At 46.1% G+C, this 20928-nt stretch overlaps 1 protein-coding gene across 4 annotated transcripts in view; it reads right to left on the bottom strand.

Moving 5' to 3' along the window:
* Nucleotides 1-20928, bottom strand: part of mpi (mannose phosphate isomerase) — a 43091-nt gene that overhangs the window by 15194 nt on the left and 6969 nt on the right. For 2 of the 4 annotated variants that reach the window (XR_011588268.1, XM_070865016.1), the window contains exons 2-7: nt 12362-12489; nt 10237-10437; nt 7101-7242; nt 4960-5139; nt 3675-3848; nt 1122-1330 (exon numbers count right to left, since the gene is read on the bottom strand). Coding sequence is in view for 3 of the 4 variants with exons in the window: in XM_070865016.1 (XP_070721117.1) it covers nt 1122-1330; nt 3675-3848; nt 4960-5139; nt 7101-7242; nt 10237-10437; nt 12362-12489 (1034 nt within the window). In the remaining variant the exon portion in view is untranslated. Of the gene's footprint in view, nt 1-1121; nt 1331-3674; nt 3849-4959; nt 5140-7100; nt 7243-10236; nt 10438-12306; nt 12490-18665; nt 18715-20928 lie in introns of those variants that run through there. The other 2 variants (XM_070865017.1, XM_070865018.1) reach the window with 2 other exon arrangements.

The following is a 20928-nucleotide window of genomic DNA, read 5'->3' as shown; positions in this document are numbered from 1 at the left end:
TTAATATCCAAATATAAGATAGTCACCAAAAATCTAACAGGGAATTCAGGAGAAAATTCTTTAGTCAGAGAATGTGAAACTCACTACCATAAGGACTAGCATTTGATGGGAAGCTAGGTAAGTACATGAGGGAGAAAGGAATAGAAGGATATCCAGATAGGGTGAGATTAAGAATGGGACAGCTTTTAGGCTGAATGATCTGTGCGATAATTTCTATGTAATACATATCGAGTTCTCCATCGTTCACATGCCAGACACGAGACTCCCAAAGCAAGCGCTCTACTCGGAACTCCTACACGGCAAACGAGCCAAAGGTGGGCAGAGGAAACGTTTCAAGGACACCCTCAAAGCCTCCTTGATAAAAGTGCAACATCCCCACTGAAACCTGGGAGTCCCTGGCCAAAGACCAGTCCGCCCTAAGTGGAGGAAGTGCATCCGGGAGGGCGCTGAGCACCTCGAGTCTCGTCGCCGAGAGCGTGCAGAAACCAAGCACAGGCAGCGGAAAGAGCGTGCGGCAAACCAGTCCCACCCACCCTTTCCCTCAACCACTGTCTGTCCCACCTGTGACAGGGACTGTGGTTCTCGTATTGGACTGTTCAGTCACCTAAGGACTCATTTTTAGAGTGGAAGCAAGTCTTCCTCGATTCCGAGGGACGGCCCGTGATGGTGATGCATCTCACTGTCGCTAAACAATCTCCTTGTGCAGTCCAACACCAGACGAGTGTGTGCGCACCCTGCGGTGTGCAGTTTGTGCGTGAAGCCACCAGCCTCCTGAGGTTTCACTGCAGCTGCTGCAGAGCAGTCACAGATCGCTGGTGTCGGTTTTTCTTTATCCCCCCCCCTCCCTCCAGCTTTGGTGCCATGGCACCATGGAAACAGCTCCACTGCAGTGCCAGAGCTGGTACGCAGACGCACCAGTCGAGGAATGCAGATGATCAGGTATTCGGCAGTGCCAGAGCGACAATCCCAGAACAGCAGCAGCAGAGACCAAGGGGTATGGAGAGAAAGCAGGAATGGGCTACTGAGGTGAATGATCAGCCATGATCATATTGAATGGTGGTGCAGGCTCGAAGGGCCGAATGGCCTGCACCTATTTTCTATGCTTCTGTGTTAAGCCGTACCTCAATTTTTATCACGCTGAAATCGGGCACCGGAGGATCGTACACAGAGACGCACGGATCGCAGGGATCCCGAACGGACGGGAAAATCTTCGCACCTGCTGGTGCCGGTGTGTAACTGAGCATTTCACAAAGGGTGTGGACATCAATGAGTTTTGGGGTGAGGCCAGCTCGCACGGTGTTATCGGAACACGCCATACATTCAATACAATCTAGAACGGATAAAAGAAAAGCTCATCAGCTTATGCTAGTTATCGCTTCAATATCTCAACAATAGCTCGAATCGGAATAGCTCATTAGACTGCAGAACCTGAGGCTCGATGCAGAACTGGCAAGCACCCAGTAAGACTGAAGAGCCCTTCCTCCCAATATTGTCACACATGGCATGAATGCCCATTAAAAGCAGTTAATTGAGGTCATCCAAAACGCCTGCTAACTCGCACCAAGTTCCGCTCACTCATCTCCCCTGTGCTTGCTGACCTATATTAAGCTCCCTGTTAAGCAAGGCCTCGATTCTAAAATTCTCATTCTTGTTTTCAAATCCCTCCACGGCCTCGCCCCTCCTTACCTCTGTAATCCCCTCCTGCCTTATAATCCTCCTAGACCTCTGCGCTCCACCTGTTCTGGTCTTTCGAACATCCCCGATTTGAAATGTTCCACCACTGGCAGTCGTGCCTTCTGTTGCCTGGGCCCCAAGCTTTGGAATGACCTCCCTAAATCTCTCCGCCCCTCTCTCTCCCGCTTTAAGACACTCCTTATAACCTACCTCTTTGTCACCTGTCCTAACCGCTCCTTATATGGCTCGGTATCAAATTGTGGTTTTTTTCCGATAACACGCCTGTGAAACACCTTGGGATGTTTTATTATCTTAAAGACGCTGTATAAATATAAGTTGTTGTTGTTAATACCATGTAGACTAACTCCTTAGACCAATAACTGTAGAATCAATTTGCAGCCGGCAGCACCTCATTTACAAACACTGGTTGAACAGGCGACAGCACTGTGCATTTTTATTCACATGAGCACGGGTCGGGGGGTGGGGGGGGGGCGCAAACACAAAGCAGTACAGAGGGAAATCTGGGTAAGCTAATTAAAAACATGCAGTAATAAACTCAAACACTATACAACAACATGTTTTTATATAGCGCCTTTAGCGAAGTGAAAAATCCCAAAGTGCTTCACAGGAGTATTATGAGACAAAAAATTGGATACTGAGCCACATAAGTAGAAATTAGGGCAAGCTTGGTCAAAGAGGTCGGTTTTAAGGAGCGTCTTGAAGGAGGAAACAGAGGCAGAGAGGTTTAGGCAGGGAGTTCCAGAGCTTGGGGCCCAGGCAACTGAAGGCACGGCCGTCAATGGTTGAGCAATTAAAATTAGGAATGCTCAAGTGGGCAGAATTAGAGGAGCGCAGACATCTCGGGGCGGAGGGGGGGGGGGCGGTTGTGTGGCTGGAGGAGATTACAGAGATACAAAAAAAATGACTTCTCCTCAAATTGAAAGTATTTAAGCAAAACAAAAGCCAACCAAAAAAAAAAGAAAATAAAGTGTTATAATGGAGGGTCCCAAGTACTTTTTACACTCGGTTTGAAACTACACTGGAGTTATACAGCTTCCCCGGGGAAGGGAATCACCCTGCTCCATTTCAGAGTTAGTTCAGGACCGGATTCCAGAATTAGAGTGTAATTTCTACTGCATGATTTGGCCATATATCCTTTCAAAACAGGATTGAAGGGGAAAGTAGCAAAGATATCAGTACAATCATTCTTAACAATGCAAATTATTAAAACCTTGCACACGTCGGACCCACAAACCTGCTGTCGCTAGTTTTGGTTACACTTGTCAACATTTACCATTGTCGATTGCTTGGTCAACAATGATACCAATGCACGTTATAGGAAACATATCGTATTTAAGCTAATGTGCTTTAATGTTGTGCAATGCTTGACTCATCACTTCTAATTGCTCCCACTGGTCACACACCTACAATTCAGAATATCTCTCCAGACCCAGTCCCCTAGCTGAAGAGTCTAGAAACCAGGGGGCACAGTCTCAGGATAAGGGGTCGGCTATGTAAGACTGAGATGAGGAGGAATTTCTTCACTCAGAGGGTTGTGAATCTTTGGGATTCTCTGCCCCAGAGGGCTGTGGATGCCAAGTCTCTGAATATATTCAAGGCTGAGATCAATAGATTTTTTGGAGTGTAGGAGAATCGAGGGATATGGGGATCGGGCAGGAAAGTGGAGTTGAGGTCGATGATCAGCCATGATCGTATTAAAAGGCGGAGCAGGCTCGAGGGGCTGTATGACCGACTCTTGTTCCTATTTCACATGTTCTTAAATGTGGAAGGACATAAATGAACTAACTGATGGCTGTTTTTCACAGTTTAATTAGACCCAAACACCCACAATGACACTTTAAGCAAAATGTGTGGGAAAAAAAAACCTTGCAGTGCAGCTATGCAAAAATTGACCAGCGAAACCATTAGATTTTATCGAGTTCAGGGTGACACATTTCATTTCCGACGTCATTTTGCAGACAGCAGGCTCCAAGTCTCACCTCCATTGAGATAGGCGTGGGGTTCGTTCGCTCCCAGGAACATGGCTTCCCCGGGCTGCAGCTTCACCTGGTTCAGGAAGTAGATGACGAAACACCCGACATCGCCCGGAAACTGGGAGTGTAACCGTAGCAACAGTTCGCCGTTACTTGCTGCTGTGTCCTTGCCAGCGGCAGCTGCAGAAACATGGGGTGTCTGTTAGTTCCAAACAGTGGTACGTGACGTGCAAAAATGTACGAAAGACTTGCATTTATATGCTTTTCACAACCACCGGTCGTCTCATAGAAAATAGGGGCAGTAGTAGGCCATTCGGCCCTTCGAGCCTGCACCGCCATTCAATATGATCATGGCTGATCCTCTATCTCAACACCATATTCCTGCTTTTTCCCCATAGCCCTTAATGCCTTTTGTTTCTAGAAATCTATCTATCTCCCTCTTAAATATATTCAGTCTCAAAGCGCTTTACAACCAATGAAGTACCTTTGAAGTGTCGTCACTGTTGTAATGTGGGAAACACGGCAGCCAATTTTCACACAGCAAGCTCCCGCAAACAGCAACGTGATAATGACCAGATAATCTGTTTTTGTTATGTTGATTGAGGGATAAATATTGGCCCAGGACACCGGGGATAACTCCCCTGCTCCTCTTCAAAATAGTACCGTGGCAAATAGAGAGCAGACGGGGCCTCGGTTTAACAGCTCATCTGAAATATGGCATCTCTGACAGTGCGACACTCCCTCGGCACTGCACTGGAGTGTCAGCCGAGATTTTTGCGCTGAAGTCACTGGAGTGGGACTTGAACCCACAACCTTCTGACTCAGAGGGTGCTGCCCACTGAGCCACAGTTGACACGTAGTAAACGTGGGCCCTGTCCATCCTTGTGAACAGTGAAGGTCCCATGACATTACACTGAAGGGCAGGGAGTTCTCCTGGTGTCCTGGACAACATTCCTCTCTCACCAATACCAACTGGTCATTCATCTTATCGCTGCTTGTGGGATCTTGCCATGCATAAAATGGCTGTCACACATACTTGCATAACAGTGACTGCACCTCAAGTAACTTCTGTCAGTGAGACATTTCTGACAGCTGTGATGTGGCAGATCAATGAAAATATTTGTTTAAGATTCCATATGTCGGCAAACTTGCGTGTAACAATGTTTTAAGAAATAGTTCACAACAAACAATAGTTTCGTAAGTACAAACTAATTTACATTTGACTTTAACACGGTTCTTCAGTCGGATTATAATTATTATAATCGATATTAACAGGATTAATATCACAAACCTTCCTCCAACACCCTCTTCACCAGCTTGTTCAGCTGATCAACAAAGGCTTTCTTTTCGCAGTTCATCATTCTGGTAAAGCACTTCTTCAAAGCATCGGACACCTTGCCAGGGTCCCCGGTGCTGTTTTCCAGCATTTCTGCGGCTTCACTGCCGATCACTGCGTGAAATTCCCGGACATCTGCAACAAAGCGCACGTGTTACGGAGATGAAAAGGCAAACAGCGTGTGACAGACATCTGCTAAATGCTGCTAACGCGCATTTCAGTTTCCAAAACTTGGCTGCCCCGTGTCCTAACTCGCATCAAGTCCCGTTCGCCCAGCACCCCCTGACCAACACTGGCTCCCAGTAAAGCAACGCCTCGATTTCAAAATTCTCATCCTGGTTTTCAAATCTTTTCATGGCCTTGCCCCTCCCGATCGCTGAAATCTCCTCTAGCCCCACAACCGCCACCCCCCCTCCCAAATCCCGGAGATGTCTGCGCTCCTCTAATTCTGCCCTCGAGCATCCCTGATTGTAATCGCTCAACCATCGGTGGCCGTGCCTTCTGTTGCCTAGGCCCCAAGCTCTGTAACTTCATGCCTAAACCTCTCCACCTCTCTTTCTTCCTTCAAGACGCTCCTTAAAACCTACCTCTTTGACCAAGCTTCTGGTCACCTGCGCTAATTTCTACTTATGTGGCTCGGTGTTCAATTTTCAATCGCATAATACTCATGCGAAGAGCCTTGGGAAGTTTCACTATGTTAAAGGCGCTATATAAATACAAGTTGTTGTTGCAGCCGAAAGAGAAAGGCAGGCTAAGACTTTGGGTGTAACACTTCATCAGAACCATTAGGCTAGCGGAGAGACGGAAGTATCGGCCAAAGTGTCTGCTCTGAATTAATATGGATAACCGCTGTAAATACACGTATGCAGATGGTGAGGAGAGGGTCAAGCTTGTCTGGGAGGGCTCACACAGTTGAGCCGCCCATATTCCGTTTTGAGAACAACCACGTACACAAGGTATTGGAGGATGGTGGTCGAATGAGGAACCATGCTCCCATATGAGCTACGCCCTTCAGGAACGGGGAGATGAAAGGACAAAATCAGGAGGGGAAAAGAACCAAAGGACGGTAAATTAATAATTATTTTCAGTTATATTCATTAATGACTAGGCCATTGACTTTGGAAAATATTTCTGTGTTAATAAATTATAAACTGGTCGGATTGATAATAGAAAGAACTTGCATTTATATAGTGCCTCATCACATCCTCAGTCCAAAGCTCTTTACAACTAATTGATTACTTTCGAAGGACAGTCACTGTTGTTTAGAGGTAAATTCAGCAACCAATCGCACACAGTAATGTGTCACGAGCAGTATATAAATGAAGGGCCAGAAAACGCTTGTTTGCTAGTGTTGGTTGAGGAAGGTCGGCCAGGACACCAGAGTTCTCCTTACTCTTTTTCCGATCTTTTGTGTCCACCTGAGCAGGCGAATAAGACATAAACGTAAGCAATAGGAGCAGGAGTCGGCCATTTGGCCCCTCGAGCCTGCTCTGCCATTCAATAAGATCACGGCCTCAACTCCACTTCCCAGCCTGCTCCCTATAACCCTCGACTCCCTTATCGTTCAAAAATCTGTCCATCTGCACCTTAAATACATTCAATGACTCAGCGCCCACAGCTCTCTGGGCAAAGAATTCCAAAGATTCACGACCCACTGACAGAAGAAATTCCTCCTCGTTTCCGTTTTAAATGAGCCACCCCTTATTCTGAAACTATGCCCCCTAGTTTTAGATCTCCCCCACAAGGGGAAACATCTTGACTGCATCTACCCTGTCGATCCCCCCCTTCAGAATCAATGGTATTCTGGATTCAGCGTTAGTCTGGATGTGCTCAAGACTGCAGTGTGGCTTGAACCCAGAACCTTCAGCGAGAAGCGCTGACAAATGAGCCGACTTGACACTGATCGCTGAGAGTTGAGACACAGTGAAATTAACAGGAGGACTGAACTTTCAAAACCGCTCCAGTGATTCCCAGACAGAACATGTCGATGTATTTGGAATATGGAAAAAGCATGCAGTTGTTTTATCCTTAAATCTACTATCAAGATTCCCATCGGTTTCTTACCAGTACATATCAAGGGTGGTTCAGAATCTTACTTTTCAAAAATCCAACGATTTCCTCCACCGGTCTGAATCCACACAACCCTTCAAACGGCGTCAGTGCTATAGCCATTTCTGGTTTGTGATTTTTATCTGGATAGCGATCGGGAAACTGAGCGTGGAGTTGTACAGCGAGCTCCTGAAAAACACCAACTCCATTAGCTGTGAACAATGCAGCGTTGACTAATCTTCAACATCTGAACAATTGGGAAAATGTGTGGAGAAATGTTATAACAATTCATAGAAACATAGAAAATAGGTGCAGGAGTAGGCCATTCGGCCCTTCGAGCCTGCACCGCCATTCAATGAGTGCATGACTGAACATGCAACTTCAGTACCCCATTCCTGCTTTCTCACCATACCCCTTGATCCCCCTAGTAGTAAGGACTACATCTAACTCCTTTTTGCAGTGTGTTGATTCCTGTAAATAAAATTATCTATATTTTCAATTTATTGCAATTTTATGTGCGTGAGCCCCGGGACAGGGAGCAGGAACAGGATGAAGAACTCCCATGTCAAGTACAGCAAAAACGTAGGGTCAATCTCACTCCACTTTCTGTCACAACAACTTGTATTTATATAGCGCCTTTAACATAGTGAAATGTCCCAAGGCGCTTCACAGGAGTATTATGAGACTAAAAAAAATTGACACGGAGTTACATAAGGAGAAATTAGCGCAGGTGACCAAACGCTTGGTCAAAGAGGTAGGTTTTAAGGAGCGTCTTGAAGGAGGAAAGAGAGGCAAAGACGTTTAGACAGGGAGTTCCAGAACTTGGGGCCCAGGCAACTGAAGGCACGGCCACCAATGGTTGAGCGATTATAATCAGGGATGCTGAAGAGGGCAGAATTAGAGGAGCGCAGACATCTTGGTGTGGAGGCAAAGATGTGCCCATTCTGCCCCAATAAAGTTGGAGGATTTCTGATTCACCATTTCTAGTAAAATCGTAAATACAATGTATAAGTAACATTTTGTGATTCTATTATAAATAGCAAAAGTGGATTTATATTTATATGCTCCCCCAGTGCCTTCACTGGAATTTAGAAGAATGAGGGGATCTCATAGAAAAATATAAAATTCTGACGGGATTGGACTGGTTAGATGCAGGAAGAACGTTCCCGATGTTGGGGAAGTCCACAACCAGGGGTCACAGTCTAAGGATAAGGGGTAAGCCATTTAGGACCGAGATAAGGAGAAATTTCTTCACTCAGAGAATTGTGAACCTGTGGAATTCTCTACTACAGAAAGTGGTTCAGGCCAGTTCGTTAGATATATTCAAAAGGGAGTTAGATGTGGCCCTTACGGCTAAAGGGATCAAGGGGTATGGAGAGAAAACAGGAATGGGGTACTGAAGTTGCATGATCAGCCATGATCTTATTGAATGGTGGTGCAGGCTCGAAGGGCCGAATGGCCTACTCCTGCACCTAATTTCTATGTTAACTCCACCCTTCGAGCCCCTCCTAATGCACCCATGTAAATATACACCAGTTATAGTTATGGTGGAGTGAAATTGGCAATCAGATTGCATCCGTTAAATTAAGGATTGTTCTGTGATTTGTACTCATCCTCAACTGAGACTGCTCAAACATTACTTCATTTGGCAGAGAGACAGAAGACATTTGTTCAATCGGCCCTGGCTGGAATTAAAAGTGCCAGAGGCGAGTGTAGAGTATGTGAACCCTCCGCCATCAATATACAAAAAGGTCTATGAATGGAGTCAGTTTCTTTGCTTCAGCATATTTGGAAACACTAATTTTATGCGCAGAAGGGTCATGTGCATATAAGAACAAAGAGCAGGAGTAGGCCGTTTGGCACCCCTCCATCCCCACCCCCCGCCCCACCCCGAGCCTGCTCCGCCAATCATTATCATGTTTAATCTTCTACCTCAATTCCACTTTCCTGCACTATCCCCATATCCCTTGATTCCCTTAATGTTTCAAACTCGATCGATCTCAGTCCTGAATATCCTCAAAGACTGAGCCTCCACAGCCCTCTGGGGTAGAGAATTCCAAAGATTCACCACCCTTTAAGTGAAGTCGTTTCTCCTCATCTCAGTCCTAAATGGCTGACCCCTTATTCTGAGACTGTGACCCCTGGTTCTAGACTCCCCCAGCCAGAGGAAACATCCCCCCTGCATCTACCCTGTGAAGCCCTATAAAAATGTTGTATGTTTCACTGAGATCACCTCTCACTCTACTAAACTCTAGAGAATATAGGCCTAGTCTACTCAATCTAGCACATCTAACTATCCAGGTCAGTCTTGGTGGAAGGGTTTAGACAAAGGTGCTGCATGGTTGGTCAATCTGCGTGTATGCTTGGCCAATGTAGGCGTGAAATTTGGTCCAATGCATTCTTGTTCTCTCTGTACGACTGACTTTATGTGGGTTACAAATGAATCAGTTTGTCATCCCACAAAGATGGATTTTTTTTTTTTTAAATTGCAGTTTTTCACATTCAGAAGAAAAGGCAGTGAAACGTACAAAGTTATGAGAGCAAAGTGGGACCCATGAGGGGACATCAGAGTTTATCATATTTCTGACAGTCAGACATTCTTGAGCATAACAAGCGTGATGTCTTGTGAGTTTTGTGTGAACTTATTAGCACATTCTTTACAAGGTTGGATACCACTAATAAAATTCTGCAATAATAGCACTGTTTTCCTTTGGGTAACTGCCCCGGCCTTTAAAAGTCAAGTCGAGGCATCTGGAAGCGTGCCAACATTTGCTGGTGGAAACCACTGCCGAAGAGAATAAGCCTTACATAAGAATTAGGAGCAGGAGTAGGCCATACAGCCCCTGGAGCCTGCTCCGCCATTCAATAAGATCATGGCTGATCTGATCTTGGCCTCAACTCCACTTCCCTGTCTGCTCCCCACAACCTTCGATGTCCCTAGTAATTGGGGGAGAAAGTGATCATTCATCCTATGTACATGACGCATTTCAGCTCAACACCTTTTGAAATTACATTCATTCTCCAGACAAAGCTTTCCTTTCTTATAAGCACAGTTTTGTTCAGAATTTAAGATTCTGAGCGTACAAACAGTTTTGAGCAAAATCAAAGTTACATTCTATGCCACAAATTCAGTTATGTGCCCGGTTAACTCGGGAACGCCAACTTAGCCACTTCTTTGCTTACTTTGTTTGGATGAGCTTGAATAGATAACGAGATGTTGACCGAAAGCACCTTGAACAAAAAAGGCAGCTGTCCTTGGAAGATATCTTTCACCTTCGACCCCAAACACTCGGGATGCTCTGCAATCCACTGCCCAAGAGTCTTCTGGGAAATCCTGTTGTCGCAGATGACCGCGTCTCCTTTGGGATGTGCGCCCATCCATAACTAATGGAAAATCACAACGAAACAGCATCACTTTCCAAGCTCGCTAATATATTTTGCCAGATTGTAAAAGGTGTTTTGTTAATTATATTGCACACAGTTGGAGTGTTCTTGTGTTATGGTGTTGCTCATTAACACGCTAACACCATAAATAAATGCAATATGTTAGGAATAATTTTGTGTGTTATCCTGAACTTTTTTTTGCAAACTGCCACCTGAATTTATCAGCCCTACTTCTTCCCCATCTGGACTGTATGAGACTCAATCTTGTCCAGCGCAGAAAAGTATAATTTACCACAACACAGATTTTTTTTTTTGCTGCTCGTTTGATTGTCACCAGAATATTTAGCGCAGAATTGTCGTTACAGTAAATGGGACACTTCTTTTCTGTACTTGTCAATAAACTTGTCAAACAAACTTCCAGATTGGGGAGTCAAGGGTTATGGGGAACTGGCAGGAAAGTGGAGTTGAGGCCAAGATCAGATCAGCCATGATCTTATTGAATGGCGGAGCAGGCTCGAGGGGCCCAATGGCCTGCCCCTGCTCCTATTTCTTATGTTCTTATTGGGTCATGGAGGCAATGGGCCTTTTTGAGCAGAGGAGGAATTAAATTAGACTGAATGGCCTAGACACTAGACAAATATGGATGAGGAAGGCCATTACAGCCAAACAGTACATCCACTTGAACAGGCCTGTTTAATGTCTTGTCTAAAAGACAGCACCTCTGACAATACAACACTAAAGAGCCAGTCTAGCTTATGTGCTCAAATCCCTGAACTGGAACATGGACCCACAAACTTCTGGCACTGCTGAAAGTGCTACTGCTGAGCCAAGCTAAGCCAAAAAAGGGCAAAGCTCATTCAAATGCCTTTAACTGCTTCATTTATTTATTTTAAGAGTTGCTAAGAACACAACACAAGAGAGTGAGGGTGCCGGCTCATGTTCACAACCCGCCATATCCCCAAGCTTTTGATCTATCCAATGTACCTACAGAAGAGAGACCAAGCACAACCTCAAAGAAAAACAGAAAGACTTGCATTTATATAGCGCCTTTCATGACCACTGGACGTCTCAAAGCACTTTACAGCCATTTAAGTACTTTTGAAGTGCAGTCACTGTTGTAATGTGGGAAACGCGGCAACCCATTTGCGCACAGCAAGCTCCCACAAACAACAATGTGATAATGATCAGATAATCTGTTTCAGTGATGTTGATTGCGGAATAAATATTGGCCCCAGGACACCGGGGATAACTTCCCCGCTTTTTTTTGAAGTAGTGCCATGCGCTCTTTTACGCCCACTTGAGGGGGCAGATGGGGCCTCGGTTTAACATCCGAAAGATGGCACCTCCGACAGTGCGGCGCAGCCTAGATTTATTCTGCTAAAGTCCCTGGAGCGCGACTTGAACCCACAACCTTCCGACTCCGAGGCGAAAGAGAGTGCTACCCACTCCCCTCTGTAGGGGAGCAAGAGGATGATCTCCACACTGATACACTCATAATAAAAGGATGAAACTGAGTACTGTATAAATGAGCAAGTGTGACCTTAGCTCCTTTAATAAGACTCCAGAGTGCAGGCACCTCGTGGGCGGCCTGCTTTTAGACAGTGCTCCCAAGGGATGCTGGGATCCCTTGGGACTCCAACCGGTAGGCCCTCTGGTGGTAGTGTGAAGGGGTTAAATACATAACACACACCTTCTAGCAACCGGCTCAGAGCAGCACTGATGGAGGCCAGAGAAGCACCAGCACCATGTCGGCCCATTGAGCCCCTACCGGCTCTCTGCAAGAGCAATAGCCAAAGAGGAAGACAAGTAAAGTTCACACACTCACAAGAAAATGAGTGCCCGACAGCAAGACCCTCTTTGCCAGCTCACCTCCCACTTAAAACAAGGCTCTCGGGTTTTCTTTGAAGAGAAGGGAACAAAATACCTCAGCGTAGGGTTTCTCTTGTTCGATAACTACCGAGGAATCATCACTTGAAATGAGCTTTGCCACCTCACTGTCCGAGCCAATCTTCCCCCAGGCGTAGTGCTGCACAACACACTTCAGCGGAAACACTGCAGAAACAAAAGACTTGGATTTATATAGCACCTTTCACGACCAGCGGACGTCTCAAAGCACTTTACAGCCAATGAAGTACTTTTGGCGTGCAGGCACTGTTGTAATGTGGGGAAGACTGAAAATCTCAATCAGTCTCCAAATTACAGCGCTACACTTACTGATCTCCAAACCTGGTGCATGTTGGAATAAAGATACATCAAGACAGGACTTGGTTTTAACTTTCTGACCAATCATTTGGTAGAAAGCTGCTAATCTACAATAAAAAGAATATTTAGAACATTCTTACAAGCCAAGCAAAACGTTTGTGGAAATGTATTTTTATCTAAGCTGATACCACACGGTATTTTTGTGCCCTTTGCAATATATAACAAAATGGAGTCCTGGTCCTTCCAGAAATTTCTGCATAAAGCAGTCGGCTTGCATAAACAGCTAAACCTGGCTTGAAATGGCTGATAGCCACCAGACAGCTAAGAGACAAGTCCTGCTGAGACAAGTACCCCCCCCCCCACCCCATGGTGCTCTCCTATTATCTATACAACACCAGTTCCACTCCACCCCACCCTTTTCAAAGTACTCAAACCACCAGCCATTATCTCTTGTAGAGACCTCATCCGTTTGATGCAAAAAAAATAACTGACCAGGAAACTGGACAATCCTGACACAATGCAAGGCAGGTAATAGCTCATTACCACACTCTCATCGAGTAATGGCCGGCTGGCCAATTAATAACCCTGACAAAAGGAAATATCTGGAAACCATGTCAGGACAAGGATGTAATAATTAACTCTTTATCTGTATTCACTGACTGCGCAACAGAGCCAATACACAGGGAGAGGCCATAACTTGGATTTTACTGTATAAATATCTCGTGAAACTGTACCATCACGGAGGTGTTTACTTAGCCATTGACTGAGTGTGACCGTTCCCTTGCTAGCAAGTAAATTAAAGAAACTTCTGCCGGAGCTGAAGGTGTCTGAGTCGTTTATCGGAGGTCGAGATTTCGACACATTTCGTCTTTACCCAACTTTGGGATCCAATCTTTCAAATCTCCAAAGACGACACGAGGAAAAACCTTTTTTTACACAGCACGTGGTTAGGATCTGGAATGCATTGCCTGAAAGGGTGGTGGAGGCAGACTCAATCGTGGCTTTCAGAAGGAATTTTTTTTTTTTTTTTAAAAACAGGGCTACGGAGAAAGGGTGGGTGTTGGGCCTAGCTTAAGTGCTCTTGCATAGAGCCGGTACGGGCTGAATGGGTTCCTTCTGTGTTGGCAACCATTCTATGATTCTAGATTCACAAAATTGCATTGGACAACCCAGGAGGGAGGTGCATAAGATTGCACTGTCTAGTGTTCGGTGCTTACACACGCAAATTGCCTGTAGCATTGCCCACAAGTGGTTAAGTACATGTTTATAAAATATCCAAGATGGTGGGAAAGAGGTTGTAGAAACACGCTCCACAGAGCCACCTTGTGGCCAGAGCTTCACTGCATCAGCTGACACGGCAGATTGAATGGGAAATGCTGACCCAGCCATTTACAACGGCAAATGTTGACATTAAAAACATGAGCAGAAGTAACGATAACGGGAAGTAAGGTTTGAAGACAGGAAGTGATTCCCGGGATGGCAGGACTGACATATGAGGAAAGACTGGATTGGCTAGGCTTATACTCACTGTCATTTAGAAGAATGAGAGGGTATCTCATAGAAACTTAGAAAATTCTGACGGGATTGGACAGGTTAGATGCAGGAAGAATGTTCCCGATGTTGGGGAAGTCCAGAACCAGGGGTCACAGTCTAAGGATAAGGGGTAAGCCATTTAGGACCGAGATGAGGAGAAACTCTCTCACCCAAAGAATTGTGAACCTGTGGAATTCTCTGCCACAGAAAGTTGGTGAGTCCAGTTTGTTGGACATATTCAAAAGGTAGTTAGATGTGGCCCTTATGGCTAAAGGGATCAGGGGTATGGAGAGAATGCAGGAATGGGGTACTGAGGTTGCATGATCAGCCATAATCATATTGAATGATGGTGCAGGCTCAAAGGGCCGAATGGCCTACTCCTGCACATATTTTCTATTTTTCTATGTTGTATGCAAGATTCTTGATATGTTTGTACTTTCCCATGGAATGAACACAGATTTTTTGATGTATTCAGTCACTGTGACCTGATGGCCCTAGATGTAATCTATACTGGAAAAAGGAATAAATTATGAATTATTTAATGATAGAACTTGGCAGCAATGGTGTTGTGCTTATTAATCTTTACCCGAGAGGGGCATTCAGCGTCAGTATAGAGCACATAAGCTAAATTAAAATGGACGCACACCCTGCAATGATTATAAAAGTGCAATCTTGCCAGCGAGTCACAGGCGCAGATTGAAAATCAACTAGCTGATTCAGCCACAGACCAGGGTTGATTACAATTCACTAATGTAGGCAGGAGCAGCACTCGGAGCGCTATGTTTGGGTTTGGGAGGGGGGGGGGGGGTGGGGGAGAACAAAATTATCTTTCACTGACTCCCGCACATCTCAATGATGGGTAAAGACACAAACTGGACTCAACTGTGATGCCCCCTGCGGTCAAATAGGCCCGCCATCAAGGCTTGGGCAGAGTACCGGAGTACATATACATTCGTAGAAAGTACCCCAGCAACAAATCAACACCACTCGAGAGACTCGAGCAGAGAAATCTAGACTGACACTCCAGTGCAGTCCTGAGGGAACGCTGCACTGTCGGAGATGCCGTCTTTCGGGTGAGACATTAAACCGAGGCCCCTTCTGCTCTCTCAGGTGGAGGTAAAAGATCCCATGGCACTTCAAAGAAGAGCAGGGGAGTTCTTCCCGGTGTCCTGGCCAATATTTATCTCTCAACCAACATTACCATAAAACAGATTAGCTGATCATTATCACATTGCTGTTTATGGGAGCTTGCTGTGTGCAAATTGGCTGCTGTGATTCTGGCGATGAGGGGGTTGACTTATGAGGAAAGGTTGAGTAGGTTGGGCCTCTACTCATTGGAATTCAGAAGAATGAGAGGTGATCTTATCGAAACGTATAAGATTATGAGGGGGCTTGACAGGGTGGATGCAGAGAGAATGTTTCCACTGATAGGAAAGACTAGAACTAGGGGGCATAATCTTAGAATAAGGGCCGGCCATTTAAAACTAAGATGAGATGGAATTTCTTCTCTCAGAGGGTTGTAAATCTGTGGAACTCGCTGCCTCAGAGAGCTGTGGAAGCTGGGACATTGAATACATTTAAGACAGAGATAGACAGTTCCTTAACCGATAAGGGGATAATGGGTTATGGGGAGCGGGCAGGGAAGTGGAGCTGAGTCTATGATCGTATTAAATGGCGGAGCAGACTCAAGGGGCCATATGGCCTACTCCTCCTTCTTGTGTTCTTACATTATAACAGTGACTACACTCCAAAAGTACTTCATTGTGCTCTGTGTTATCCGGTGGTTGTGAAAGGCGCTATATAAATGCAAGTCTTTCTTTTACTGTTCCTTCATTTTAAAGTCCTCTATATTGGCGGAGCAGGCTCGAGGGGCTAGATGGCCTACTCCTGTTCCTAATTCTTATGTTCTTATCAGCTCACCTGTAAATCTGTTTTTTTCGAAAGAGAATTTTCTCAATTAACATGACGTTGTATTGAACCGTACAGACAGAGCATTTAAGCTCTGGGCTGTGACAAGTGAGCTGATCCCTGCCCGAGACCCAAGGTTACAACTGGGCGAATAAAAGAAGCTATTCAACCTTTGCTATTGCATGAACAGAACCCTCGGGTCACATTACCACCTTGAAATCACTCCAAGGTATCGGTTCTTCCACAATTAAAAATCTGATCTGAGCTCATTTACTAGATTACCTCCTTGGAATCACTCCCGGGAAGCCATTCATTAATCTATAATATGTATTTTATTTGTTGTATCATGGTTCCATTGCAAACCTTCTCCCACAGCGCTCCTTCCAAATAGTATCATAGTCCGAGGATTCGCCCATTAAGTATACAGTACTGGAAAAGTCTCTCAGTTCTTTTGATAACTAAATTTTTTTTAAAAACCAGAACATTTTTATTTCCTTTTAATTCACCTACACCTTGACCTGCATTCACTGCTGACCGCTATTCATTACTTAGCTGCTTTTTCGAGGGCCACCCCGACCTGTGTGAGACCACCACCGCAGGTCAGGGCTTTAAATAGAGCTGGAGCGCCGGGCCCCTGGAACATGGTGGCAGAGGTGCGGCGAATGAGGGTACGGGGCCCAGAAGAGCCGAGGGCCCAGGGGCAGCACGGGCCCAGCCCACACTGCGACATGTGTGCGCACTCGGTCCGTGCAGCCGAGCTGGTCTCCAGTCGTCCTGGTTAACCCTTGCCACTGGATAAAGGCCCAGTTCTGTCAAGCCCGTGTGGTGGCTGGTGTGCAACGGCCACCACACATTTAAAAAAAAATCCACGCACAGGCATCTTCCACCCCCTCAACTGGAGTTCAGGACTGGAACATTGGACCTTCATTGAAACATCTGTGAGCACTTGTGGAAGCAAGTCATCCTCGTTCCAGGGACTGCCAATGATGATGATGCTTTTTCGCAACAGATGAAGGAGCAAGGGTGCCAGCTCTGTCAAATTTGTGCTATGTGATCTTCAATCCTTGTGCAGGCATGATTTCCGAAGCAAGACACCGACCTGCACCTGGAGCTGGTCCTCTACAATCCTCGCTTTGCCCCAATCACCTCCCTGAAATATCTCACGGGTCCACGACACAATTAACAAGCGAAGACTGAATTCTAACGGTTACCGGACACCCGAGTTACAAAAGATCCTCTTTTACATGAGAACATAAGGAATAGGAGTAGCCTGTGCCACAGTTACGATACCTTGTGTACCACAACATAGTGGAAGGAGCACGTGGCAACTCAAGCACCCCCACCCACCCGTTCCTTCAACCAGCGTCTGCCCCGCCTGTGACAGAGACTGTAGATCCCGCATAGGACTCATCAGCGACATGAGAATTTTTAGTGTGGAAGAAATAAGAAATAGGAGCAGGAGTAGGCCATTCGGCCCCTCTAGCCTGCTCCGCCATTTAATATCATGGCTGATCTGATCTTGGCCTCAACTCCACTTCCCTGCCCGCTCCCCACAATCCTTGAGGCCCTTATCGCTCAAATATCTGTTTAACCCACATCAAATATATTGCCTTTGTTTGTACTTAACAGAGAGGATGTGGTTGACTGATTATTCACTATTAACTGGTTTCTGTGAAACTAATCTGCAATCTGCACTGCAGTATGGGTCTAAAATTCTCCAGGCCATTTCTCATTTTATTTATCCAACAGGGCATAAACTGAATACACTGCTGAGCCACAAAACACAGCCAATATAACATCGCCTCTTGATGGTCAGTGGGTTCCAGCTCACTCGTGCCCTATAAATCAGGCCCTCTGGTGTACTCTTGATTCACTGAATTTTAATCATAGTAGCACACATTAAAAGATCAAGAAGTCAGTTCCTGACTTGTATTTGGAATAATTACGTTAAATCGATTGCTCCGTTTCTTACTGATTATTCCAGAAATACGGTAACCAGCTCAAAAAAGCCACAAATCTGCGCTTGTTGGGACCAAACACTGTGCAGCTTAATTCCGACCATTGACCGCATGTATAATAAAACAGAAATACTTGTGCACTCAAAAAAAGACATGCTTATTTGTACTGCCAAAATGGCCGCCATGCTCCACCCTTTGTCTATGATTGGTCCCCTTGGAGGATAAGCCACACCCTGAAGTTTCACTGGACTGTGTAACTGGAACCGCCCATCCCAACACCTCACTGACATTGCAAATGGTTACTCGATCCACTTTGACTTCCTGAAGCGACAGAGGACAGAGCTCCCCAGAAGACAGCAAGGGCCAGCCAAAGTGCCTTATCCCAGTCCAAGTGCATGCATCCCCCAGCCAAAGTGCCTTACCCCAGTCCAAGTGCATGCATCCCCCAGCCAAAGTGCCTTATCCCAGTCCAAGTGCATGCATCCCCCAGCCAAAGTGCCTTACCCCAGTCCAAGTGCATGCATCCCCCAGCCAAAGTGCCTTATCCCAGTCCAAGTGCATGCCCTCCCCAGCCAAAGTGCCTTATCCCAGTCCAAGTGCATGCCCTCCCCAGCCGAAGTGCCTTACCCCAGTCCAAGTGCATGCATCCCCCAGCCAAAGTGCTTGACAGGGGGCGTGGCTCGTCGCATGTCTGTCAAAAAAGTGCAGTGCAAATTGTTACATCGCTCCAAAAAAGGCAAGCAGACAAGTATGTAGCGACAAAGAGCCAAATAGATCCTTCTGCATACCATGTACAATCAATCGATCCTACCCATCTTATTAGACTGTTGAAAAAAAATGCACAAATTTTCCTCGATTCCCAACGATAATCAACTGCAGAATATTCATCCAACTTTAGAAAGTTATAACAAGGTCTAAGTATTTGTACTCGAAGGATTACCTCTCCTTTATGTTTCTCTATTCAGATACTTTGCATTTCCTCCATTGTGTTTATTTCAGATTTGCAGTATTTGCATTTTTATTTAACAGAAATTTACTTTGCATTTTAAATAATTTTCTGGTGACTTGCATACACTCAGATAGTCACTTCAAAGTAAAAAAGACTTGCATTTCTATAGCGCCTTTCACGACCTCAGGACGTCCCACTTGAGGCTCCTCCCGTCTTTCCTCATCTAACTATCAGCATAACCCTCTATTCCCTTCTCCCTCATACGCTTGTCCAGCCTCCCCTTAAATGTATTTATACAATTCACCTCAACCACTCCCTGTGGCAGCGAGTTCCACATTCTCGCCACTCTCTGAGTAAAGAAATAAAACAGAAAATGCTGGAAATCTCAGCAGGCCAGGCAGCAACTCATCAACCCGAATTGTTAACTCTGCTTCCTCTCCACAGGTGCTGCCTGACCTGCTGAGATTTCCAGCATTTTCTGTTTTTATTCCAGATTCCAGCATCCGCAGTATTTTGCTTTTGTCACAGAGTAAAGAAGTTCCTTCTGAATTCCCTATTTAATTTCTTGGTGACTATCTTATATTGATGGTCTCTAGATTTTCTCTCCCCAAGTAGAAACACTCACTCTATCTACTCCATCAAAACGTTTCATAATTTTAAAGACCCCTCAGCCAAAGAGAGCCAGCCTGTTTATCCTTTCATGATATACCCTCATATATCTGTCATCAACCATCCTTGTAAACCTTTTTGCACCCTCTCCAGTGCGTCTGTATCATTTTTAATAATACAGCGAGCAGAATTGTATACAGTACTCCAAGTGTAGTCGCAGGACCTCCAAAGGCACTGCCCCTCCTAAGAGCTACTTTTGAAGTGTGACATTTGTTATGAAGGCAGCCAATTTATGCACAGCAAAGCACAAATAATAAATGACCAGCTTTTTGCATCCAAGGTTCGATACAAGTTTAGTATAGCTTTTCAATTCAATCCCTCTAGAAATAAACCCGAGTGCTTGGTTTGCTTTTTTTTTAAATGGCCTTGAGCCCACAACCTTCAGAATCAGAGGAGCATGAAAGACGTAGATTATACAGCGCCTTTCGCAACCACCAGACGTCTCAAAGCACTTTACAGCCAACAAAGTACTTTTTGGGAGTGCAGTCACTGTGGTAATGTGGGAAAAACAGCAGCCAATCTGCGCTCAGCAAGCTCTCAAAAATAGCAATGTGATAATGACCAGATAATCTGTTTTTGTTATGTTGATTGAGGGATAAATATTGGCCCCAGAACACCACGGATAAACTCCCCCTGCTCCTCTTCGAAATAGTGGGATCTTTTAGGTCCACCTGAGAGAGCAGACGGGGCCTCGGGTTAACGTCTCATCCAGCACCGTGCCACTCCCTCAGTAATGCCCCTGACAGTACAGCACAGCACTCCCTCAGCACTGCACTGGCAGTGTCAGTCTGGATTTTTTTGTGCTGAAGTTCCTGGAGTGGGGGTGGGAAGATGGGGGCGGAAAACTGGGGGGGGGGGGGGGGCGGGGGGGGAATGGAGAAGGGGGGAGCGGGGTGGGGGGAATGGAGAAGGGGGGAGCGGGGTGGGGGGAATGGAGAAGGGGGGAGCGGGGTGGGGGGAATGGAGAAGGGGGGAGCGGGGTGGGGGGAATGGAGAAGGGGGGAGCGGGGTGGGGGGAATGGAGAAGGGGGGAGCGGGGTGGGGGGAATGGAGAAGGGGGAGCGGGGTGGGGGGAATGGAGAAGGGGGGAGCGGGGTGGGGGGAATGGAGAAGGGGGGAGCGGGGTGGGGGGAATGGAGAAGGGGGGAGCGGGGTGGGGGGAATGGAGAAGGGGGGAGCGGGGTGGGGGGAATGGAGAAGGGGGGAGCGGGGTGGGGGGAATGGAGAAGGGGGGAGCGGGGGTGGGGGGAATGGAGAAGGGGGGAGCGGGGT

This window comes from Pristiophorus japonicus, chromosome 21 (assembly GCF_044704955.1).
Source record: "Pristiophorus japonicus isolate sPriJap1 chromosome 21, sPriJap1.hap1, whole genome shotgun sequence".
Taxonomy (NCBI): Eukaryota; Metazoa; Chordata; class Chondrichthyes; family Pristiophoridae; genus Pristiophorus; species Pristiophorus japonicus.
The sequence above is the reverse complement of the archived record's forward strand: the minus strand, read 5'-3'. Positions and strand labels throughout refer to the sequence as shown.